At 36.4% G+C, this 27,542-nt stretch overlaps 1 protein-coding gene across 6 annotated transcripts in view; it reads right to left on the reverse strand.

Annotated features, from left to right (window-relative positions):
* The window catches only part of LOC117601670 (cytochrome P450 4V2), a 92,662-nt gene that overhangs the window by 53,642 nt on the left and 11,478 nt on the right, over nt 1-27,542 (reverse strand). For 5 of the 6 annotated variants that reach the window (XM_076688896.1, XM_076688895.1, XM_076688893.1 and 2 more), the window contains one exon: nt 26,301-26,402. In XM_076688896.1, the coding sequence (XP_076545011.1) occupies nt 26,301-26,364 (64 nt within the window). In that variant the 5' untranslated portion in view covers nt 26,365-26,402. Of the gene's footprint in view, nt 1-1,100; nt 2,039-26,300; nt 26,403-27,542 lie in introns of those variants that run through there. The other variant, XM_076688894.1, reaches the window with a different exon arrangement.

Below are 27,542 nucleotides of genomic sequence, written 5' to 3' on the forward strand. Positions count from 1 at the left end.
AGGACTTCTACATAAAAAGCCCCAAAAGGGTATTTGCTAGTCCTCTAAAGGTTAATGAGAGAAATTTAGAAAGTATCAGATACAATGAATGTTACAAAGAAAAAATATACAAGCATATATAGACCAAAAACTGGTTTGTTATCTCGTGTTTCTTCCAAAAAACCATATGAATGAATTATGTAGCATAGGAAAGGGTATCTAGATTTTTATACATCTTATATTTTCTGAAATTTTAATTTCACCTCAATACTAATATCCATCTTGAAATTTCAGAAAAAAAATAAGATATAAAAATAGTCTGAGTGTATTCATTTGATGCACCCCTTCTAATGCTACATAATTCCCTTAAATCGTTAATTTTTATTGGTTCACCTTGAATACATATATTACATTTATTTGTATATATAGAAAAATAGCAGTTTACAACGAATTATGTATAGCAGACAAAACTGACGATGAGTTTTGAAGATAGCGAAAGAGCTATTAGAAAAGTTAACAGTTACAAAAAGAATTACTAGAGAAAAGTACCAAAGTTGGTCGCCATCACCTATATTAGACTACTTTTTTTTAATGAAGTGCTGCAGACTAGCAATGAGTGAAATCGGATTGTTGGTATGTATTGAGCAGTAGTGAATAGTGCGTTAGTTTTACAAATACTTTTTACTGCAATTTTTTACATGAATTCAGACAAAACTAACTTTTAGGTAACTAATAAAAGAATTTTTTGTATACTGAGTAATCGACTTTAACGGTTACATTAAGAGAGTTATATAACAAAAAATAAATTAGAGGTCTGTCTTTACATTTCTTCCTGCCTTTCTTCTACATTTAAACACATATGGTTAACACAATTATATTTTCCAAAGAGCAGGGACAAAATTTCAGGGGAAAATGAACATAAAAATTGAAGCTATACAAAATTTTATACAAAATTATAGAATAAATTGATTCACAGTAAATTAGATACGAATGTTAATATAATAGTAAATTAAAATTTATAGATTCCATTCAATAATGCAGTCACAATCTCAGTAATGTCAGTATTCATTTATACTGCGTAGGTTATAAGACGAAATTATTTATATACACATAATTCTTACTCTAATTAACTTTTCCTATGACGGTGTCCGATTTTTTGTGGCTTGTAAGCTATCAAGGGTTGAGTTGGCATATAAAACTGCATGAGGATCAGTAGACTGGTATACTAGAATTTTTCACGAGAGAGTACTAGTATGGATGAACGAACTTTGGTCTCGTCTGCGCATGTTGGCTCTGATTGGTTCTGCCACGCTCCGCTACCAAGGTAACGCGCAAGCGCCGTACGGCTGTATGCGTGAGCCACGTTAGACAGGCTGTATATCGGGTGATCAGAAATTTGTGAATTATTCACTACCTCTGTTCTACATATAATAAGCCGTTCCTATATTAGTACATTTTGTCCACCGTGTATATGGCGGATCGCATTGGAAGTAAATCATGGTGGGGTAGCGCTAGTGGTGGGGGAACTTTCTGAGCTCAGTCGAGCTGCGCGGAACACTCGTACTCTCTCGTGAAAAATACTATAGGTGAGGTTAGGACTAGATTAGATTATGTTAGGATCAGATTAATAAAATGTCATTTATGGAAATAAAGTACATATAACTTTGAAGTGAACGTCATTTGCCCACACACTTTGTGTTCAGATTACACATAAAGACCGGTTTTTTGTAGATACATTTAACTCTTCACAATAACAATGAAACTAAAAATAGATAATAATATACCGTGAGTAGGAATAACTTTGGCTCAAAACATATTATTTCTTCAATTTGTTGTTAATTTAATTTAATATTTCACTAGCTATATAATATTTCTTTTTGTATTTAGGATGAATGAAGGATATACGATATTTCAATGGGTCGTGCGCGTTTTTTGTAAATTTGCCAAGATCACAAAACAGTTATCGAAAGTTTAGAACAAAGTTCCCATGATTTAAAAGAATTTTAGTCCTAATGTGATATTTTACTGATATGAATGAATCCTTAGATTAATATTACTGTAAAATCAATAGTCTATTAATTTAAATACATTTTGTTTAAAATTAATAAAATTTATACAATTCACTATATGTATGTACAAGTATACAGCGTGTCCCAGAAAGAGTGATAATCCCTTAGACGGCTGGTTGCTGAGGTGATTCTAAACACCTTTTTCCTTTGTCAAAATGTTGGTTAAGGCTTCATTTTTAAGTTATTGGCAAAAAGCACTGTCCAATTAGAACGCTGTCTGAATCGAGAGAGTTTTGGGTACTGATTACTTTCGAATCGTGCTCATGAACAAACGCGACAACAGCATGTGTCGACATAGCTTGCAGCTTCGTTTTTGAGATATAAGCAATTGAAAATTGGAATATCAACTACCGAAGCGCGTGTTTCACTTTCGAACAGCTGATAGCTGTGCAGGTTCTGGACGGAGACGCGAAAACTGAAAGATGCTGATCTGTTTAGTACTTTAAAACTATAAATTCTTGTCGTTACATGTGTCTCTTAGGCCGGACGCTAACTTGGATATTAGAAAATGGTACCTATTGAAAACGAAGCTACAGATTTTACCGATATAGTATCGCCGTACTTGTTCATGACCACCGTTCGAACGTAATCAGTAGTCAACACTCTCGCAGTTTAGCCCACGCTGTATGCGCGGTCTAGTTAGACAGTGGTTTTCGTTAATAATTTAAAAATGAAGCCTTAACCAACATTTTGGCAAAGAAAAGAAGTTGTTCACAATCACCATACCAATCATCTCTCCACGGGATTCTCACTCTTTCTGGGACACCTTGTATAACTAGAGAACAGTAAATTATATAGTAAAGAATTATACTTAAACTAATGTTACCCAATATCTTGAGGCTATGTTACTTCAAGACATTAAAAGGTTAACAGCAGTTAGTATAAAATAAAAATAACTTTAATTTTCAAAGATAATTATCTCTTGTTTACACATACGAGTATGAACAGATGGACTTATAAAAAGTTACAAACTTCGAGGTTCAGTCGTATATCATAAAACTTGAAACTGGTGTTTGTTTATTAATTAAAAAGTTATTTTAATCATAGATGGAAGCATGAGCTATAAATAGCTGATCGGTATGGACAATTGGTATTATTACTTACCTTTTCGCTTAAAAATCAATCTAATTTCGACTATGAACTAAAGTTACCATCATATAGATAAAATAATCCCAAATTACACTGACAATAATAATATTTAAATAACATCCTACCACATACTAGTTTGTAATGTGTTTATACTGTGTACTAACGAAGGAAAATTTTGGAAAAGTATATTCTGCATAATTTATATTCGCTTTGGTACATTTATCTGTTGCAGTACAAAATGTGGTTTTCGGTATTCCTTATTTTTCGATATAATTGTCATTTTTCTTTTGTAGGTAGATATAAAATTGCAAAGACTAATTCATTAAGTTATTTCACAATTTGATTTCGTTGTCACTGAAGATTGTATAAATATTCATTAATTTTGTATATTCTTTATAAGTCCATGGAAAAATAATTTATGTTTTATGTAAAAACACCCGCTATCAAATGCTAATGATAACATCTGCTATAGGAACAACCTGAGTACTGTTAATATCATCAGGAACTTCGTACTTATGTTTCGTCCTGCGTCATTTGCTAAAGATTTCCCTGCAAAAGAAAATTTAATTATTAATTGGAGAATTACCATAGAATTTTATTTAAAATAGAAATATATAAAATTGTCAATTTAATCATAATAAGTCGTATGGCTCCAATGTGTCTCATAACTCCTGTAACAGCCGGAAAGGGGGGGTTGCTTCTCATCTTTGCACAGTATGTATACTTGATGTCACAAGAGTCCATAACTGCGAAAAGACCAGTTTTCGTTCTTTTCTGCGCATCGTCGCTCTGATTGGCGATATTCCCAGACGAAGTGGACAGCGATTGGCGGAGAGCTCGCGGCGTTCCCCCACCATCTTCCAACCTGCGCGTCTTAGTTATGGACTCTTGTGACATCAAGTATAAGTAAGTAAGTACTGTCCGCGCACCAGAAAAAGGCACAGCTCCTACAAGCTAAAAAGTCACAGGGGTAAGGGGAATCGTGCATTAGCACCGCCCAATTCTTTTCTAATAGGTCCGCTACGTGATGAAATACGCGAACGAAACTAAATGCGACAAAGTAAGACAGGGATATCGAATATCACTGTGTCTCATTTTGTTGTATTTTGTTTCGTAGGGCGCGTAGATCGCGCACTCAAAGCGCTTGGTTGTGATCGTGAACAAACGCATTGGCACAGCGTGGATTATTCATGAATAACGTGCCTGGGCCAATGCGTTTGTTCACGACCACGACCGAGCGCGGTTGAGAGCCAACGCTCTTGTAGTTAAGCGCGCGCTCTCATTGGTCAGTGTTTTTCGTTAATAATTCAAAAACAAAGCTTCAATCAACATTTTGGTAAAGAATCACTCCAGCAACCCTCCATTTCCAAGTGTTACAAAAGTTATGAGACACCCTGTATTTAATTTATAGTATGGTATGGTCATATGTATAGGGTGTCTAAAAAGATTAGGACCAAACTTATACTACGTATTATTGAGGTCAAATCGATGAAAAAAGTTCACGTATACTTATGTCCGAAAATGCTTTATTGGGAAGATATAAGCATTCATAGATTTACGGGCCAAAGTGTTACAATTCGTTGTACAAAATCGTACACGTATTATAATTGTCAATGACAATTATGGTTTACATGTCCCGACCTACTGCCTCTAGATCTCTATCAGTCGTTCTCTCGTCTAAAAAACATTTAGTTGTACACTGAGTTGAATTGAACTTGTCGCAGTGAAGTTGGCTACAAATTCACTAACGCATTCACGCCGCGTCGGTGAGTGAATGCGTGGCCAACTTCACTGCGACAAGTTCAATGCAACTCAGCGTATGTCAGTGTACAAAACATATTCCCTTTACGATTTTACCACTCATCGTCAGTTGGCCTCCTAGGTTATCTGACCTAACACCTCTGGATTTATATTTATGGGGTCACGCAAAAGAGTTGATCTATAAAAATACGATAAAAAATGCATTTACTATTATTTCCAATACATTTTGAATATTTGAAAGAGTTCGGCAATCACTTATTTGACGAATAGAAGCGTGCATTCTTGCAGAGGGAGGAATTTTCAAACATCTCTTATAACTGCCACAATAAACCATAAATATCTTTAAAAGCATGTATCTTTTCAATAAAGCATTTTCGGACATAAGCTTATATGAACTTTTTTCATCTATTTGACCTGAGTAATATGTAATTTAAGTTTGGTCCCAATTGTTTTGGACACCCTGTATGTTATCGGTACTATACCACGTTATCGTCGTATATCATGGTCATTTATGATACATGCAGCGGTAATTATATGACTGTAGCATGGTGTAGGATCTGCAAAAATACTGCATGCTATGGAGTATGTGTAGTCATATACCATGGTATAGTTACCGTGAAGAGAAAAGAGCATTGCTCCGTTCATTTAACTCACTCTTACATTGGCTTTAGTTAGTGGTAGGAGTTTCTCCCTCTACACTTTCTCTTAACGGAAGGAAACCTACGTTGCATGCAAATGTACAACTGCATTTATCTACACATTTGTAGCAGATACGTGTACTTGCTAAGCTCAGCCAAATGAATACAAAATATAAATTAAAATGATCTCAAGTTATTTTAATACGAGGTGATTAATGCTTGGTCCCTATATTCCTAGATCCATGTTGCTAGTTAAATCAATACAGACAACTGAAATTTTTATCAAACGTTGCCAGCTAATTTGCCTTTGCAAATTCTTTGTTTATCATTAGGCAGCGCACACGCAAGGAAGTAGTCATATCAAAACTTGGACAGACGGTATATACAGGGTGTCTTGTTTAAGTTGAATATTTAAATTATTTTCACTGCTATCGAAAATAAGAAAAAAACTGGGAGAAGTTTATATAATTTGAAGGGATGCATTTGGCGAGGATTAAAAAAATGGTTTTGAGATTATTTTGAATGTGATTTTAAGGTCACTGGGTTCGTTTTTATAATGCGACATTGTAGTGGTCATTTTAAGATCATAAGTCATTGCGACGTCATTGGGGTTTATTTTTATTACTGCCAGATATGCATACACCCTAAAACCATATAAACTCCTGTTAGTTTGTTTTTGTTTTTTCAACAGCAGAGAAAATAATTTAAGTGGTGCAGTAAAACCAGACACTTTGTATATAAAGACATATGTGTACAAAATTACGTTGCGTTTTACATTAAATAACTAATTATGAACCCTGTGTCACTGTGAATTTTCATTGTTTTATTTAAATAACTTTTTTTAGACTGTTCGGAAATGGTAGAAAAAGCAACATGAATTAATCAAAAACACAAGTATTATGTTACCAACTAATTATAAGTAATTCTTTTTAATTGGAATTATCTATTGATACCCTTTCAATGCAATGATATTTCAAAATTTGCAGTTTGGTAATTTATATCATTACGGACAATTTTTTCAGAATTTCACAAGAAAAATAATAAATATTTTGCAATCTCATAGGCTTTACATTTATTCCAATTATAGTATATAGGGTTAATTTTGTTTATATCCCATTCAAAGCAGTGTCGATAAAAAAAATAGGAAAATACTACTTACAAGTAGAAGCTAAATAGGAATGACAGCAACATTCCCGTAGCCTTGTGTACTCAGCACAGTCTTTGGCCCGTACTTTACATTCTTCTGGTCCGACGTGACAAGCGTGTTCAACGAAGGGAAACACCTCTAAAACAATAGTTTGATAAATATAAGGTGTTCCAAAAATAATGTACAACCCGAAAACTGTAGATTCTCTACGCGAAAACAAATACAAAATTCCTTTACAATTTTGAAATTTGTAACTTCGTTTTTGACATAAATATAAGCAATTGAAATTGGTAATTATGCAATATACAGGACCCAGCTCCGACGACCTTGATATATGTTGTCAACAACATGACCCTGAGTAATTTTTCTTTATAAATTAATCGGGGGTCATTGTTTATGAAAAAGTTATCAACAAATGAAGTTTAAGCATTATTTTTATTATTAAGCATTATTAAGCATATAAACAAATGAAGCATTATTTACATGGATTTGTAATTTCACGCAATAAGCGAGGACCCTGATTTGAATGTGAAACGAGATCTTTACAATTATAATGTGGTATTATAGAAAAAGTTAATAGATACAAGAAACAAAAATTGTATTTATTCTCCAGTTGCAGACGTACTGTTTTCATCTAGTAGAGGGCTCCACTCAAAAATCTAACCTAACCTAACCCAAAGCCACTGTCTGCATGTACAATGCTTTGCGATCACATTGCAACTACGAATTTAAAGCAAATTGGGTTTGGGTTAGATTAGGTTAGATTTTTTTGAGTTATCAACTCTCTATTCATTCCCTTCCATTAATTACACTACTTGTTAATGGGTATAATTTGAACACAATTTTGCAAATTGCAATTATATGTATATCATGCATATATGTCGAGGGTAAACTTTTTTTCTTATAACAAATAACTTTTTAACAAACAATGAACGACGATTAAGTTATAAAGAAAAGTTACTCAGGGCGACTTCATTGAGCCTGGATCTCAAATTTTTGTTTTGAATCAACTTTAACTTTAAATATTTCAGAATTTATAAAAGATTCCGATTAAATTGTAAGGAAAAGTTACTCAGACTCATGTTCTTGACAACATATGTCAATGTCAAGGTCGTCGGAGCTGGGTCCCCTACACTGCATAATTACCTTGAGATTTAAATGTCCTAATTTAATATTCACAGGGAAGTGCATGTAGAGACGAACATGCATACATAGGTTCTCACTGTCAGCTCAAAAAGGCCGTTGACACTGGTCTTATCGATATTTAACACATTTAGCCCGGGTAACATCATAAGATGCCAAAATACTTAAACCCGAATCCGGGTGACATCATACATATCACGCCTCGCTCAATGCTCAAAGTTTCGGTGAAATGCATCGACTAACCGTTACTTACAGCGGTTGGGTGTAAAATCTTACATTAATCGTACGATAATAGTTTAAGAATTATACGGAGAGTTAAGGATCTATAGCTCAACCATTACAGCTTCCTCCAGGAACGTCTTAAGAGCTGGACAAAGTGCTAGTATCAGTGAATACGTGATAGCTTAATTTTTAACTTCAAATTTATATTCGAAAAACGAAATCGCAAATTGCAAAATGGTAAAGTCTATCCGTTTCTTCATGCACAGTCTGAAATGTTTTGGCTGTACATAACTTTTGAGACATTTTGTATAGGGTAGCAGTTTAACATTAGAACTACCAAACCAGTCAAAATGACTGGTTTCTAGTTTCTTATTTTAATTTATAAATTTTATCGAGGTATTTTTGTTAAAATGAATATTGGCTATCATCGAGATAAAAAATGGATGTATACATATATTAAATTCTGTTTCATGCTTTATTTATTTATGTAAGACTCGGATAAAAAATACAATTTATTGATGAATGTTAGGCTTACAATGGTCGCCACAATACTGCCTTTCCGGCATTCCGGAAGCCACGCCACATTCGGTACGCAATTAAACAAATGACTGTCGAAGGCACTACCGTGCCTATAAAATAATACATAGGGCGACAGAACCCGATTACATTTACTTTTCTACATTATTTTTAACTGAAACATAAGTGTGTATTAAACGTCGGTGGTTCTAGTGTTAAACAAATGAACAAAAGATAATAATAAAGTACTATTGAAAAACATTAAACTTGAATAGATTAAGGTACATAAAATTTAATAAATAAATACCTTTAAGGGGAAACTTACGAAAGGCCTCATCACCCCCGGACAACCAAACTTCGGATTTATAGTAATTGAGGGGTGAGAAATCGAATGAGACCATTTTCAGAACTGGCAAATAAACCGTTCTCGAGATATACAGGGTATTCTAAAAGTGCGGAAACCCCCTATTATCTTGATAAGAACGCATTTCCACGCAAAATGACTAACCTAACCCTAACCCTAACCCTAACCTTAACCTAGGTTAGGTTAGTCATTTTCCGTGAAAATGCGTTCTTATCGAGGTAATAGGGGGTTTCCGAACTTTTAGAATACCCTGTATATCTCGAGAACGGTTTATTTGCCAGTTCTGAAAATGGTCTCATTCGATTTCTCGTCCCTCAATTACTATAAATCCGAAGTTTGGTTGTCCTGGGGTGATGGGGCCTTTCGGAAGTATATCCCAAAATGCTTACGTCACGGATCATCATGTTTCTTTGTACGTTCATCTTAGTTCAAATTTACGAGCTTATGCGTTTTTGTAGACGAAATCTACTTTTTTACAATTTCAAAAAAACAACTCTATACGTCGGTTGCTATAGTCTTCCTAAATATGAATCACAGTTTCACTGCTATTTCGCTAGAGACGCTACTATCACTTCTGATGATCTTCAACGTAAGGTAATGCGTTACGAATGTTCTTCTGCGTTGACTCCAACAGTGTGAATGTAGTGCTAAGTTTAGTGTTTAAGTACATTAAGAAAGAAGGGGTGGCTGATTCATAGTGAAACGCGCATTATGGCAAGAAAAATCGTACTGAAGTGTGAGGAGGAAGCAGCGAAAAGAGAACTTTTGCATGCTATCGACAAGCCACAAATCCATGTCTGTCAATCTAAATGATCGGCAGAATTACGAACGAAAGTTTCTTTGAAAATGAAACTTTGCCATCGCCAGGAAAAAAACAGAAAAAGGCCACTGAAAACAATTGCGACAACAGCTTGTCATACAATGAAAAGTGATTTAAAATACGATTCCCAATTAGTTGTATACAGAGATTAGTAAACGGAGAATGACGGTAAACAGCGTTTCAACTATTAATGTTTCTTACGGTGAATCGAAACAGAAAACCAAAACTGGACCTGGCGCGATAATTCAAAACGCAAGAAATTGTCTACATCTACAATAAAGCACAGCATCCATGGACTTCAATTACACGTCTGTGTCTGCTAAGATGAGAAGGTGGTACTTTGTTACGAGCTCTTTCACAATGGAACAGTAAAAAACAGCACTTTAATTATCTAATCAAGACCTTTCGAAAGAAGACTTCAATTCGTGCAATGAAACGACGTAAAAGCATTTTTATCCGTAACAATACGATGCCCTATGTTACCTCTCCAGTCAACAGAATACTGCTTGAACTTGAATAGGGAATTCCTGTCCTACCCAGCTTACTCTTTTTACAACTGGCCATCGAATTACCATCAGTTTTGGCCGATGTATTACGGCTTTTCTCATGTACAATTTCGAAATGAAAATGAAATTCGTAAATAAAGCCGTAGTTTTGTCGCCTCCGTAACGAGAAACTTTTTCGCGTAGTGAAATTGCTGGCATTTTATGCTAATAAATTTATCTTTTAAAAGTAATGAAAGATTTTGTTTACATAGCTGATAATTTCGCTTGACTATAGTCTGGCCCAATTAACAAAATCACCCTGTATAGTAATTCGGCTAATAGCATTCCACTAACTGTCCCTTCTACTAATGTTTAATTGCTTATGTGATAGCAGCTGATTACCGCCACGGACGTGTAGGTATACGTAGAATTCACTGTAATAGTAGCAACTTTATTTTGCAAATATCTCGAAAACAAAAGCCGAATTGCTTAAAGTTGCTTAGAATCATCGTCCCAACAAAATATTAAAAAATGGGCGAAATCGGTGGGGTAGATGAGATAATTACCAAAATTTAATATAAACATGTCTCCTACTTGACCTTGTTTCAAAGTTATAGCTACTTTTGTGTTTCAATAATCTATGCAAGTGTTCATCTTTATAGAGGGTGTGGCATTTAACAAACATCGCCTCAATAATTCGATTGCTATTAGTGATAGAAAAAAATGTGCCAGACAAAACTTGCTTGGTTTCGAGAGTGGCATAATCTTATGGTAATAGACACGGTAGTTTTTTTATAAGTGGACGCGTAGAGCGCGCGCTCTCATTTTCTCAAAGGAAAATGTTGTTCAGCATCACCTCAGCTACCATCCCTTCTCGGGACCAACGCGAGTTCTGAAACATCCTGCATTCAGTGATTATCTAGCTAAGAGGGCAGTGGTGCTCGCATATCTGCGAATGAAGGGTGCGAGCACAGGGCGTTCCTGATGGAAAATTATACAGAACGGTCCACACAATTGTTACAAGGCATAGCCTTGTTTCTCAGTGCAATTAGAAAAAGATGCCAGAGGAACAGGGTGAATAGTTCAAAAAGTACTACGTTTATAGAATTATATACTACTTTCAGATGCAACGATGCGTACTCAATTAACAAGTACATTACCCGACTAGTCACGCGATATCGCGTGTACGACGGCGAATGTGTTAGTGAACATATGAAAAAACTCCAGAAAATAAAATTACTTTGTTTCAAGAGGCACGTGCAATGGCAGACAAAACTTTTTTTCTGAAGATCACTTTTCCTAATATTTCAGTCGTTGTAAATCTATTTTTCAGAACATTCATTTAAAAATTAGATCAAATAGAAAACGCTGACTGAAAATGGAAAATGTCACTTGATACTTTTTAATTTCAAGGTTGCTTATTGTGTTATAAATTCTGCTTAACTTTCTGAGGCACGGAATTTGAGAACAAATATAATTTTATTCTTATTTCAATTATTAGAGATGTACAATTATATAGAATAAATAAAAAAAAAATATTTTGAAACTGAACTAAATAAGTGAGACCTTATTAACTGAATAACCTCTGTGCTTCAAGTAATTTTAAGTTTTTGAGCTGGTGTAAAAAATTAAGTACTTTTAAACTCATCATCTTTCAAAAATTGATGAATTTAATTAATTTGAAAAATTTAAAAATCTTATGGTTCAGCAAACTAATCGACACGAATTTATGTATTCGACACATGCGGGTGAAGCGTGCAACAATGCAACTCTATTGCTACAATCATTATTATTCAGATAGATAAGCGGTTCTCAACCAGTAGTATATGTATACATGCGTATCCTTGGTGATAGACGGAAAGCATCTGTGTAGTAACTGTATAATTGCAAGCAAAAAGTATTGAAAATACAGTAATTCAAACTGTTATTTAGAGGAGATAATTAATATTTGAAGAATTGTTTTATTTTATGGTTATACATACAAGAATATTGAAAATATTTATTTGAAATGTACAAACTGGTATTATTAATTGAAATAATAATTTTCTTAAGATGTATTAGAAATAATTATTCGAAATAACTTTTCATACTTTTATATTTACATTTTAAATATTATACAAGTAAGTAATTTAAAAAGTGTACAGAAAACTGATAAATGTCAAGAAATATCCACAGTAATCTGACAAAGACAATTTTATTCATATACAAAAATAAACAATGCATTAGGTATAATATTATGAGAGTAATACTTGGTTAAATATTTTATTCCACGTATAATCAAAGAAATATTTATTTGAAACAACCATTTCAAATTCCTCTTGAAAAATATATATTGCATATAGATATTTGTAAAATCAAATAAATGTTATATCTATTTGAAATATTTCTTCCCTGCGTTTATTCGTCTGGCGATAAAATATCTACATATGTATAGTATCAAGAGATTATAGGTACTAATTAAAAATTTAATCAAGTGGATTTATTTTTAGATTTTTACGATTGATAGTTGTAAACAGAATTCTGATAAAAAGCATGCGTCGTATACGGAGAGTGTTTTCCTTGACAGATGTATTGATCCTCTTGTGTGAGTCAGCTAATATATCCACCCCATCTGAACCTTAATATGTATAGGAATAAGAAGAATGGATCGTTACATCATTCGATAATTTTTGAACATGTGGTTATCCTCCCTTTCAACTACATAGCTTTTTACATTTTTATATTTGTTAATAAACTAGGTACATATACGTATAACTGCTCGTGCAGTGAGTAGAGTACATTCTATTGAAATGGTAAAAAATACCACGACAAATTTTGAATAGCGCAAAGAAATATAATAAAATAATTTTTAACAAAAAATACAACCGACTTCGAAATGCACTTAAAAATATGAAATAATTTCTACTTCATTTATACAAATACCCAATAGCTATTAATAAAACCTATTTACTCGTTAAATAGTATACTAAATACATTTCAACCTTTTCGGAGGCGGCGCAAAATTAAAAATACCCGAATATACGATGCTGCCAATAACAATTTGATAGGTTGCCGACGCCTGAACTAGGATCTTCCGAGTAGAAGAAAAGTTTTTAATTTTATGCCGCCTCCGAAAAGGTTGAAATGTATTTAGTATACTATTTAACGAGTAAATAGGTTTTATTAATAGCTGTTGGGTATTTGTATAAATGAAGTAGAAGTATACATATGTACAGTAAAAGTTGGATATGTATATGCAACAGAGATTGGGACCCAGACCAAAGAATAGGTATAATAAGAGGCGACACTCTGAGAGAGAAACTACTTGTAGAGAGCGACAAAGTGGTACAACCCATTTAAAGGTCCATTCGGCAATATTCGTTTTCGGCTGTGAACAGTCGCGAACGCGCGACCAGTTTGTACTGTGGATTTTACGTACATACCCTATTTTGTGGAAACTTCTTTGTCAGAATGCTCCAAAAAGCAAGAGTTTATGGCATTTCAGACCGTCATAAACCAGGAATTCTATTTTATTTCGCACCCATGTAGGTAAAAATATGTATCATTCATGTAGAAATGTGACTGGTTTTATTCATCATTGTAACAATTTTCCTCTAGAATATTTATTAAAGTTATTTATTAGATTAAAAATTTATTATACACTTAAATATAGTAATAGGGATTTTAAAACTTGCATTAAAAAAGATAAGAGACTTCATATTGTATTAAACTTGTAAATATTTTAATGTCTTCAAATATATTATCCGAAATCTTCCCTCATCCTATTGTATAATTGTGTAATTTATGTTCAAATATATTTTCTAATATTATCATTTTATTATATTTCTTACTTTCCCACTTTTCAATTATGTAAAATTAATGTAAATACTTCGATTAATAATATACAGAAAAATGACGATGCAAAAAGATTTCTAGTTATAAAAGATTGTTATGAAAAGAAAGTATTACATCCAATTCATTCAAACTTCCCGCTCGTTGATACAACCCATTTAAAGGGACAGCGAATCATCGACATCAAAGGTACCGTCGGGAGTGTCGCCTCTTGTTATACCTTCTCTTTGTCCAGACGTTGCATATATCCAGCCGAGGTGTCGAATCTTGGGTTACACGCGACAACCAGCCAAGCGTGGACGTAGAAAGAGACAAACAGTGGAGGAAAGAGAGAGGTCCAATGATCAAAGGAAAGAGCCGAAATTTATCGGTGTGACTAAACTAATTCAATCATAAAACTTTTTTATTTTTGACTTTTTTGCTTGGCGAAAAGCAAAAGAGGGTTGGAAATGAAAACCAGCCGCGGTGTCAGTTCTGCTTTCAAACGTTGCATATATCCAGCCGAGGTGTCGATTCTGAGCATTTAAACGTTGCATATATCCAGCCGAGGTGTCGATTATGGGCATTTAATGTTGCATATATCCAGCCGAGGTGTCGATTCTACGTTCGTACACATCATTTAGGCAGACCGTACACCAAAGATGCATCAAACACGCAACATGCAACATGCGACATGTCGTTTTACAGTAAAAGCTGGATATATGCAACAAAAGTTTGGCTGGATATATGCAACATCGCTATCCCCTCCACTTGTGGGGATCCCCCTAAGCCGAACAGACCCGCTCGGCGAGGAAACCGTGTAATATGATCCGACCGTAATATCGGTGTGGCTAATACTAATTGAACGATAAAACTTTTTTATTTTTAACTTTTTCTTAATGAAACTTTTACTAACACATTTGTGAGATTTTTCTGATTAAAATGGTACCAAACACGATATGATTTGAATTACATTTATTTATTAAAATAATAATGAAACTGTACATATGTATAAGGCATGCCGTACACCAAAGATACATCAAACACGCAACATACAACATGCAACACGTCGCATATTGTGTATGAACGGAGAATAGGTATCGCGGCACGGTACAAACGATTTGTACGAACGTAGAATAGGTATCGCGGCACGGTACAAACGATTTGTACGGACGCAGAATCGACACCAAGACTGGATATATGCAACGTTTAAATGCCCAGAATCGACACCTCGGCTGGATATATGGAACATTAAATACCCAGAATCGACACCTCGACTGGATATATGCAACGTCTGGGTCCCAATGTTTGTTGCATATACAGTAAAACTTGGATAAATGCAACGAAAGAATGCTTGGATAAGTGCAACATCGCTATCCCCTCCACTTACGGGGATCCCCCTAGACGAACCGAGCCGCTCGACGAGAAAACCGTGTAATATGATCCGAATGTAATATCGGTGTGACTAATACTAATTGAACGATAAACTTGTTTTATTTTTAACTTTTTCTTAATGAAACTTTTACTAACGCATTTGTGAGATTTTTCTGATTAAAATGACACCAAACATGATATAGTTTGAATTATATTTATAAACAATAGTAATAGAATAAACAACATAGAATTGACATCACGACTGAATATAAATGATGTCGGCTGAATACAAAAGATGTGTACGGACACAGAATCGGCATGTCAGCTGAATACAAAACATGTGTACGGACACAGAATCGGCATGTCGACTGAATACAAAACATGTGTACGGACGCAGAATCGACACCACGCTTGGATAAATACAACATTAAATGCCCAGAATCGACACCTCGCTTGGATAAATGCAACATTAAATGCCCAGAATCGACACCTCGCTTCGATAAATGCAACATTAAATGCCCTGAATCGCCACCTTGCCTGGATAAATGAAACCTTTGAAACCAGAGCCAACACCGCGACTGGTTTTGATTTCGATCTCTGTTGCTTTTCGCCAACATTTAACATCAATTTTAGCAAGTAATTATAATTCAAACTATATCGTGTTTGGTATCATTTTAATAAGAAAAATGTCACCAATCCGCTGGTAAAAGTTTCATTAAAAACAAGTCAAAAATAAAAAAGTTTTATAGTTGAATTAGTATTAGTCACACCGATACGTTTCGGCTCTTTCCTTTCATCATCGGACCTCTCTCTTTCTGCCACTGTCTGTCCCTTTCTACGTTCACGCTTGGCTAGTCGTCGCGTGTAACCCGAGATTCGACACCTCGCTTGGATAAATGCAACCACTGGGTCCCAATCTTGGTTGCATTTATCCAGGTTTTACTGTATCCAGCTTTTACTGTATTTCTTTTTGTGTGGAACTGCGTATTGGTATGCTTTCGTAATTGGTGCTGTCATTTGTTGTTGTTGTTCTAGCTGTAGTCCTTGTTCTTGCTGTCACTGTTACACCTATTGTTGTGGGGTTTGGTTGGAAAGTTTAATGTAGGTATTCTGCAAATGTTGAGGCCTGTTCCGCGAAGTTTCTTGCCCAAGAGCCGTCCGGTTTTCGTATTGCTGGTGTCGGTACTACTGGTCTTTTTAGTCGTTTTGTCACCTTCCATAATGAGTATTTCGAATCTTTGTTTGGTGACAAGTTTGCGAGATATTGGCTGAACTTTCTGTTACGGTATTCCTGTAGCATTTTCTTGACTTCCCTGGCCAGTGCGTTCAGTTGCCTTTTATTTTGTCTTGTTTTGCATTGTTGCCATTGCGATTTAGCTTTTCTTTTTTGTTTTATCTTTTGTAGTATATAATTCGGATACGATAGGCCGGTTTTGCTATTGTCGGTGACAGGAGTGGATGACCAAGCAGCTTCTTGGATTGTTTGCGTTAAGTAGTCTACTGCGTTTTCGATGTGGTCTGGGGTTTTTAGAGGTATACTACAGTTTAATTTCTCGTTGATTATTGCTCTAAAACTCTCCTTGTTTGTGGTATTGTTGTATAGTGTGGGCGTATCTTCTATTTGGAATGGTTATTGTAAATACTTGTTAGAATTTTATTCAGTGATTAATCCCCTTCGACGGTTCTGGGGTAAGTGCCATGCCGTTCCTCATGGTCCTCCTACCAGAAGATGCAAGATCTTCCCCACTCCGTGGCCAGATCCTTCTAGATCAACCTTATCTTTTTACACGTGTCATGCAGCACCGTGACTTCGGGTCTTCGGCCACACGCGCATTCCTTCGAGAATCGGCGATCGAACTCTCTATCGCCGTTCCATAAACAAAACATCCGCGACTCTTAGAATTCGTCGCACCTCAAGTATCAACCACCGCCGGCCCAAGTCCGATGACAGACATATGGCTCGGGGTATCGATAATCTAAAGAATCCTAAGAAATCCTTGAAACTCAGGTCAAAGCCCAAAATGCATTGACCCTGACACGTGTCAACCCTTGAACACGTGCTGACGCTAACACGGCCAAACTGACCTGCTTCACGCTCTCGGGAAGCCAAAACTCAATGAAGAGTTCATAAAACTGTCCAAAAACACAAATCACAGACTAGCTGAAATTCAAACTCGAGGCAGTAACACAACTCCGTGCATTCCACTTACGCCCTGTTGTCTCCGTTACCCCCGATTCCAACGCAAGGCACAACTACCTTACCACACACTTCAATAAAATCATAACGTCCTTTATTCCGTGCAACTCGTGTACCTTTCAAACGCCGTCCTTCGCACTATATCAAGTCCGTGGCCTTACGTCACCCATGATACAGATTTTGTCGAACTCATAGCGTTACTATATTCCGTACACGACATTGACACCTTTCATCCGTTATTTCCACGATGACTACACCCACAAGTGCGTCACCTCCAAATGACACCCGCAAGTGCCACCCGGCAGCATCGGTATTCACTAAAACCGTGCAAAACAGGCGGTACCACCCGCAGGTGTGTACCCCAACACAGACCATACCCACAGGTATACTGCAACAGTGATAAATACTCAAAAGTATTACCACAAATCACTAACGTGCATCAGCTAACCATCGAAGCATCAACCATATACAGACGCCAGAAGGGAAGGCAACATGAGTTATGTAACGAAAGAAAGAAACGGAGTAATACTTTTCATAAATCTATTTTAAAACCACACAAAAAAAAAACGTTAAACAGTTCACATGGAATCATATAATGAAATAATAAACAAAAATAATCAAATTACTATTAACGAACAACATAACGTTTGCATAAAATATAAACCGCTAACATGGCTCATCCGCGCTTTCTTCCTCACTAACTTCTATCTCATTATCTCCCGACCATTCACCTTTCCAAAGACGCAATCGATCCTTGGGTACAGTTTGTAGTTTCCCACTTTCACCCACTATCAAATACCGATCATTTGCCAACGTCTCTGAAATTGTATAAGGTCCAAGAAATTTTATGTCTGTTTTCGCCCTTCTAGAATCCGCTGGCTTCACACATACCGAATCGCCAACTTTAAACACAGCATTTGTCCTGCGTTTCCTATCGAAGCGCACATTCTGTTTTTCGGCATTTTTATTTAATCTTTCCAAGGCTACTGTCCTGTCTTCATTTAAATTAATTTGTTCATTAGTGTCTGGCAGCGACATTTCAGCAGTAGCTGCAACGCCAGCACTCCTCTCTACTCCGAACAGTAACCGACACGGTGAAAAACCCGTAGATTTTTGAACCGTCGTATTTAATGTAAGCATTATTTTCGACAACTTGCTCGGCCAATCCTTACTTTTCCTCAATTCTACCGTGAGCAGGTTTGTAACAGTGGCAACATATCGCTCTGCTTGCCCATTTGCCCTCGGGGCTCCTGTGGCAATATAATGCAATTCTACTCCCTGATTTTTAATGTACTGTTCCAAAGATTTAAAAGTAAAATTCGTACCACGATCTAAAACTACCGTACGAGGTGTACCAAACAATACCAATCGCTCTTTAAACACCTGCAACGTTTCCGACCCGGACAAGGATTTTAGCGGAACAAGCTGTACATACTTTGTAAACGCATCCACTATAACCAAAATATGTTCGTAACCATCTTTCGTTTTTGGAAACGGGCCGACACAATCACAATGGATCGTATCAAAAGGAACGGGCCTCTTTGGTATTGAATATAACTTGCCTTGTTTCGGCCCGGATTGTCGTTTACACATTATACAAACAATACAATGCTCTATATATTTACGAACAAACCTGCGCATTTTCGGGAACCAGTACCTCTGCGCAATACGTTCAAATGTTTTTTCAAAACCTGTGACAATTCTCGTCGTGGTATAGCCGTAACAATCCTAACCGGCTTCCTTTCGGAACAAAACTTCTGTAGACTATCCGACCAGTGTCTCTGAGTATTTTACGACACAATATCCCGTCTCTCAATTCAAAATCCGAAATGACCGTTTCGTTCGCCTCTATTCTCCGAATAAAATTCTGCGTTTCTTCATCGTTTTTCTGCGCGACCGCTAACCAGGGACCCTCACAAATAACGTTCACCCGGTAATCTTTAGGCGGGTTCCTACTTAAATAATCAGCATGTTCGACAAGTTTTCCTTTTCTATATTCTAAATCAAAAGTAAAATCTTGAAGAAACACCCACCAACGGGCTATCCGTGGCAATAAATCCCTTTTGTTTTGCGTGGCCTTAATAGCATTACAATCAGTAATTATTTTAAATTTAATCCCCAGCAGGTACACGCGGAAACTCTTTAAAGCGTTGACAATTGCAAGTGTTTCTAATTCGTACGAATGGTAACGTGATTCCTCCGGAGTGGTACGTCGGCTGAAATATGCCACCACTCGCAACATCCCGTCTACTTTTTGCAAAAGAACAGCACCGTAACCGATTGAACTAGCATCGGTATGTAGTTCTGTCTCCCTATTATGATCAAAAACAACCAACAATGGTTTAGAACTAAGTTTGTGGATCACATAATTTCGAGCCTCATCCTGCTCTTTACCCCAATTCCACGGTACTCCTGATTTTGTTAATCTTGTAATACAAGCCATCCGCGTTGCAAATTCAGGTATGAACTTGCGAAAATAACTTGCTAGGCCCATAAATTGCCTCACTTGTCGTACGTTCGTGGGGGCGGGCGACTCGGTCAAAGCTCTAACCTTCTCTCTACCTGGTCGGATACCTTCAGCAGACACTTCTCTTCCTAAATATTCTAAACTCTCTTGCAAAAATTTACATTTCTTTAGATTTAACGAGAAACCGGCATTGAACAAAGCTTTTAACACCTGATCGAAGGCATTCAAGCCTTCCTCGATAGTCTCCGACGGAATTAGAACGTCGTCTATGTAAACCAAAGCAACATTGTTTCGCAGGTTTCCCAGAGCCTTGTTAATAGCTCGCTGAAAGATTGAGGGAGCATTACACAGACCAAAAGGCATCCTCAGGTATTCAAAATGACCATCAGGTGTCACAAAAGCGGTTTTTTCAATAGAGTTCTCGGAAATCGGAATTTGATGAAACCCCGCGGTCATATCTAAAGTTGTAAAGTAACGACCTTTACCTAGTCGATCTAGCTGATCCTCTATCAGCGGCAGAGGATAGCGATCCTTAACAGTGATACGATTCAGAGCCCGATAATCTACGCAAAGTCTGTCCGCGCCACACTTCTTCTTAACTAATATAATCGGACTAGCGTAAGGTGACACTGATTCGCGTATAATATTGTCCTTTAATAAATCAGCAATAATATCTCTTACCCTTTGTCGTTCAGCAAAAGATAAGCGGTATGGACGATAATTTACCACTTTGTCGTCCTTAACTACAATCTTCATTTCTCCTGTAGTCACCACACGGCTCCCTGGACTCGTAGAGATCATCCCCTCATAACGCTGCAGGATTTCCTTCACAGGCCCTTGCATCTCATCAGGAACTATAGCGATGATACAGCTTTGTCTTCCTGGGTTGACGTCATCCGACGTTCCAGGCATTCGTAGTAACCTGGTACCTCGTTCACTGGTCACCATCCGTAAATCAGGATGCGAGAGTACATTTCTCCCGATAATAACGTCGTGCGGAGAATCACTGTCACGAACAACATATAAGTCTATTTCCAACGACACATCTTCTGTCTGCATCACTACCACTGAGCGTCCTATTGTCGTTGGACTTATTTTGCCGATACCAGACACTGACATAGTGTAAGGCATAATATTGCACCCCACTTTATCAGCAACTGATTGCTTGATTAAGGAACAATCCGCTCCACTGTCCATTAGACAATACACCAATGTATTCTTCAGCAAAACGGGCGTCAAATTATGATCCGTCACCTGACAGACGTTCACCTCAGCGTTTTTATTGCTCTGTGTCCGCTGTTTTGCCCAACACTTGGACTCGTCATGGCCCCTTTTTGAACAAAAGTTACAGGTAGTAACCTTCTTCGGTGCCTCCCTCGGTGCGTTGTTCCCCATCGTCTTTTGTTTTTTCTTTGGACACTCGTACCGCAGATGCCCAACTTCATTACAATCATAACACCGTTTCGCTGGAAGATTACGATGAACCACATCTCTCCGACTAGGTGTTGTATTGTCCTTTTCCTTCTCTCTCTCTTTGCCTTTATCTTTCCTCGTCGGCTTTACAAACTGCGCTACACCACTTAATAAGTCCGCGGTAGTTTCGTAACGCGAGTTTGTTAGCGATTGCCGCACTACAGGGTCCATAATATGCCCGATAATCAAACTTATTAATTCACACGGTTTAAACTCAATACCCGTTTGCACATAATATTTTAGTTTATTGCGCGCGTATTCCGGATAACTGTCAACAGAATCACTGGTGTACGCTACCGCACGAGCTAGTCTTTCGCACAGGCGATCTTCCACCACGAAGACTGCACAAAGGTCTTCCCGGAACTTTACCCACGTGCGAGGATTACCGACCCACTTCTTGTACCATTTCTTGGCAGGTCCCGTTAAAGCGTGGGTCGCAAGACTCAACCGTTGAGTCAAGGGAAGTTTTCCCGTGATTTCCTCCACCATATTACACCATCTGTTCGCATCCTCTCCCAGATCAGTGCCACTAAATTCCGGAATTGCATCTACAGCATCCTTTGGCACCACGACCGAGGTGGACGGTGTCGGTCCCTGCACAATTTTATCCATAAACTGCCGGAAAAGTGTTTCGAATGGGACTGCGACGGAACCATCCGTCATTGTCTTTTCCGCGTTCGTTTCACCAGCGATCACATCGTCTGTTGCACTTTCGCGAGTCATCTTAACCACTAAACTATAACTATAAAAGTATATAAATTGAAAATATATATATAGATCGCGAATCACCGTTCTCTATTCCATATATCCCAGCGGAACTTGCTTTTACGCGAGCACAAGGAAGTACGTTATCCCACTTCTGATGTTAGAATTTTATTCAGTGATTAATCCCCTTCGACGGTTCTGGGGTAAGTGCCATGCCGTTCCTCATGGTCCTCCTACCAGAAGATGCAAGATCTTCCCCACTCCGTGGCCAGATCCTTCTAGATCAACCTTATCTTTTTACACGTGTCATGCAGCACCGTGACTTCGGGTCATCGGCCACACGCGCGTTCCTTCGAGAATCGGCGATCGAACTCTCTATCGCCGTTCCATAAACAAAACATCCGCGACTCTTAGAATTCGTCGCACCTCAAGTATCAACCACCGCCGGCCCAAGTCCGATGACAGACATATGGCTCGGGGTATCGATAATCTAAAGAATCCTAAGAAATCCTTGAAACTCAGGTCAAAGCCCAAAATGCATTGACCCTGACACGTGTCAACCCTTGAACACGTGCTGACGCTAACATACTCTAGTAGTATGGGGGTATGATCGGAGCTCAGTTCCGAGTTTGGCGATATTTTAAAGTACATCCTGCTGATGTTTTTGGTTATAGCAAAGTCTATGAGGTCAGGTGTCTTTTCGAGGGCTGTTGGCTAGTAAGTGGGCTCGCCAGTCGATATTGGTGTTAATGACAGCTTTTCTATGGTGCACAACAGGGTTCTACTCCTGGGTGATGATCTTTTGGATCCCCATTGCCTAGGTTCTCATACTGTTTCATAGTGAGCTTGTGCTTTGGGGGTGAATAGATAGCTGATATATATTTGTATTTCTCCGTTTGTGGTTTCTATTGTTATCGTTGTTGCTTGCAGGTAGTCGTGTTTGGTGTTGCTATGGAGATGGTGTTTAATACTATTTCTTATAATGATAGCGGTACCTCCGTATGCTTTCCCTGATGAATGTTTGGTATCATATATTGTACTATGTGGGATTTTAACGTAGTTTCTTGTTGTAAAGTGAGTTTCTTGTTGTGAACTATCATGAATGTTATTTGCTGGGTTTGTTGCTGCAACAGTGTAGTTTGTGTTGCTAGCATATTGGTTATGAGTTCTGTGTTTTTAATTGATTGGATTAGAAGGTGTTTTATCTCTGAGTATTCTGTTTTATTGAGGTAGTTTGGGTGAGTGGAGGAAATTTGGTTGTGATTTTGTCGGTCTACGTTATGTTCCGCGGTTACTTGCGCATATGTTCTATTGCTTGTGCCCAAGAGTTGGGCATGATTAGATGTGGGAGTTGGTGACGATTTGTATGCTTCGCTGTTTGGCAAAGAATTGTTATTTGTTTTTGTTGGGGTTTGTTCAGTTCTTTTCCTTCACGTGGGGTATAGTTTTAACCGCAGCTGTTTCCGCACTATGCAGCCTTTGTAGTTTGCAGGATGTTTATCTTGGCAATTGCTACACTTTACGTTTTCGATTTTACCTTGCTTTGAACACAATGTCGTTAGTTGATTACCTGCACACTTGACACAGACTGGGGGTCTGTTACAGTAGTTTTTCGTGTAACCGTAAATTTGACAGCGGTGGCATTGCGGTATGTCACGTTTCGATCTTGGCGGTTCGAATCTAATCATAGTGTTTAATAGTTTTTCTATGTTGTATATATCTTTGTTGTTATTGTTTGGTTCGAGTTCTATTATAAAGAGTGGCAGTAATTGCTTGGTATCGTATTTAACTATATTTTGTATTGTTCTGACAGAGTGGTTGTATTGTTTTAATTCTTCTATGATTTTACTCATATTTGATTTTGGGTGAATTCCACCGAGTATTACTTTATAACTACGATCTGTTTTTGTTTGGTAAGCGTAAAAGTTTGCATTTTTGCTTTTTAAAGCGTCCACTATTTTTCTATAAAGTTCTGACGACTTTAACTGAATTTTTATTTGATTGTCTTTTAATTGTTTTAAGATGTAGTTGTTGTTGCCTGCTTGTTGCTCTAGCAACTCCGTTAACATCTCTATAATTTGTGCTTGTATGTATATTGGAGGAGGTTTAGCTGTTTCAGTTCTATTGATGGTGTTGGTTGTGCCGATTGGTGTATTGTCTACTGTCAATACGCTGTACGTATTATCAGTAGGAATTTCTTCTAGCCACGAGTTAGTTTGTGAGTGTGAGCAGAGGTCTATTGCAGGATCTAAAGTACCGATGTATGAGTGGATTTTTCTTTTTTTGCTATTATGAGGATGCTATGGTGCGGATTTAGCCGACTTACTTGTGGTCATTTCATCGTTGTTGGTTGTAGAATTTGATAGGTTTTGCAAGGTGTAACTGTCCCCCAGTTTTGAAATTTTTAACTGTATTGGTGCCATTTCTGGTTCGGTTTCTGTGCTGGTGTGGGTACAATGAGTTGCGTTGATTCTGTCGCGGCGTGTATTCACGCCGGAGAGCCGATGGGCGAGGGGCACGCGAAGGAAGGACTGCAGCCAATCGGCTGCCGGCGTGTGTATGTGTTAGTACCACACGCCGTGACAGAATCAACGCAACTCAATGTACACAGACACGGAATCGCACCAAGACAGCCTAAGCAGCTGCTTTGTGTACACTTAGGTTTGAACTATATTGATATCTAACTATGTTTACAACTCGCGAGCAGTACGAACAAACGTCTTGCCTGTTCAAAAGCATAGCGAAGACTGAATTTATTAACTAAATTTATTTTATGAAACATTTTGACATTGGCACATTTATAGAAATGTCGTTATAGTAATTTCTAAAAAGAATACACAATTGTTTATAAAGTTAATAATGAGTTCAACTTATTTTTATTAAAATATGATATTGACACTTCTTGAACCAAGCCATAGATTTACAAAAGTACGATATTTTCTACAGTTTTTGAAATTCCATGTAGAATGTTATTTTTACATATACTGTACATAAAGATCATTGCAATATTTCGCTAAAAAGAAGAAGAAGAAAAATATTACAATGTTTTATGTTTATATTATAGATAAATCTGGTAGATAGAATTATAGATTTTGTTTTACATAATCTTAAAAACTTTCAACATTATATCATTTTTCTTTGAATAAATTTCTAAAATAAAAGAATATCCTTTATTGTATAAAACTACATTTTTTCAAGATTAAAGAAAATCATGCAACGAAGGATCGCTGTTGCAGTGTTAGAATTTTAAGATAAATCTATTCAGAAGTGTAGAAAATATTAAGTTTTTACACTTAAAGTAGCCAACTGAGAAATGTTATTTTTGAAATTATCCGTTTTTAATTGTAATGCATATGTAGAAATACGACATGTAGCACGCACCAGATTTAAGTGATTTCGATTACATTTTCCGATTCACATTACACGAATTATTATTATTCTGTCGGACGATTCTGCGACTTCCATGACAGTATTGTAGTATTATCGTAGTTTAAACGTTCAATAATGTGTTATACAATTGTATCGCAGCAATATTTTGCGCAGGCAATTCGCCACGCACGAATTCACTACCTTCACGCGATCATCGTTTTTCAGTAGATTTCTATCGCAAATAAACAAAGAACATGTCTAATATAAGTGGAAACAGAATTCAAGGAGATTAGTGAAAAAACAAGGTGATTGTTCTATTTTCTGTTCGTATCCGTTTGAATAAGTTTCTACAAAATTATTTTTCTTAACATTTTTGTTTACAAAGAGATTTTAATAAAAGTTTGGACGTGAAAATATTAATAGGTTGACCGTCATATTAAAGATGGACTTATGTTAGTGTTGGACCTCTAATCATTAGGAATACGAATAATTCATTTTTTAAAGATTATTAATACAAAATAAAATTTCAATTCTTTACTTTATATTATTAGTACAGTTGTAATGCTACTGAATATTTTCATTTTAATTATTCAATTATATTATATTTGAAACGTACTGACGCGTCAATCAACGTGTTAAAGGATTTTATATCTTAATTATAATTACACTTACTGTTAAAACTGCCATCACAGCAACAATGATCACTTATGACGCTTCCATCTTTACAGTAAATCATCTCCGAATCCGTACAAGGTTTGCATCCTGGAATTGGTGCTGTAGAATTTATAAGAATGTTATATTTCAATTTGCTGAATACTTAATACATATGTATATATTCTGGTGTTACCACAATTATTAGTCATTATTTTATTCAAGAAATTAAACTTTTCTTTTTGCATTTTCTGCTAGTGTATTATCTCAAAAACATCATGTCAAGGTATTTTGGATCTAAAAAAGTAATTATCTGACAGTAAGTAATTTTATTTTTCTACATATAACATAAGACGGCAAAGCATATTTTAAACGTCATTTTTTTTTTTGAAAATACATCTTTTAAAATTAGCTGACATGATATATTAAAAACTAATCACACAATTAATTTCCCTTTTCCTTTATGGGCTTACCTAGAACTAACTAATATTTTGGAAATTTTTGTTACTCAAAAAGCAAATACTTATGTTTCCAAAAAAATGAAATTTTTTCCCTTTTTTCCCCAAGAAAACATGAACAATATAAACATCACAAAATATTCCACTAGCTTGAAGCTATATTATACGTGTTGTATATTCCCTATAAACATACCAGTACACCATAGGAGATTAAGAATATCTTTAGTTGTTTTCTTTCAAACTGTAACATCTCAGATCGTGAAATAAACCGTGGAGAACAATTTTTTTTTTAGACACTTCTATACAAATGATGTAACTAGAGATAAAATCTATATTTTTACTTAACAAAAATTTGAAATATTCTTGATACGAATAAGAATAAAGCTATAAAGTTAGATAATTAATAAAAAGCTGAATAATTTGCTTTTAAAAAATTTAAAAAAATGCCTTCTTTAAGGACTGTCACACTGCAGAGACCTCTTAATTACTTTATTTATTGTAGTATATAAACGCAAATAAAGTAGGTATTGTTTTTCCATCGTTCGTAAATTTCCATTGCATACCTCCAATTTTAAAAACTTCCTTTAAAAAATAAAGGGTATCTTAGAAGGAATGATAATCCCTTAGGAGGGGTGGTTGCCGAGATGATTCTAAACAACTTTTTCTTTTACCAAAATGTTGGTTAACGCTTCATTTTTGAGTTACTAACGAAAAACATTGTCCAATTAGAGCGCGCGTAGAGCATGGACTGAATCGCGAGAGTGTTGGCTACTGATTACGTTCGAACCGTGGTCATGAACAAACG

This window comes from Osmia lignaria, chromosome 6, assembly GCF_051020975.1.
Source record: "Osmia lignaria lignaria isolate PbOS001 chromosome 6, iyOsmLign1, whole genome shotgun sequence".
Lineage (NCBI taxonomy): Eukaryota > Metazoa > Arthropoda > Insecta > Hymenoptera > Megachilidae > Osmia > Osmia lignaria.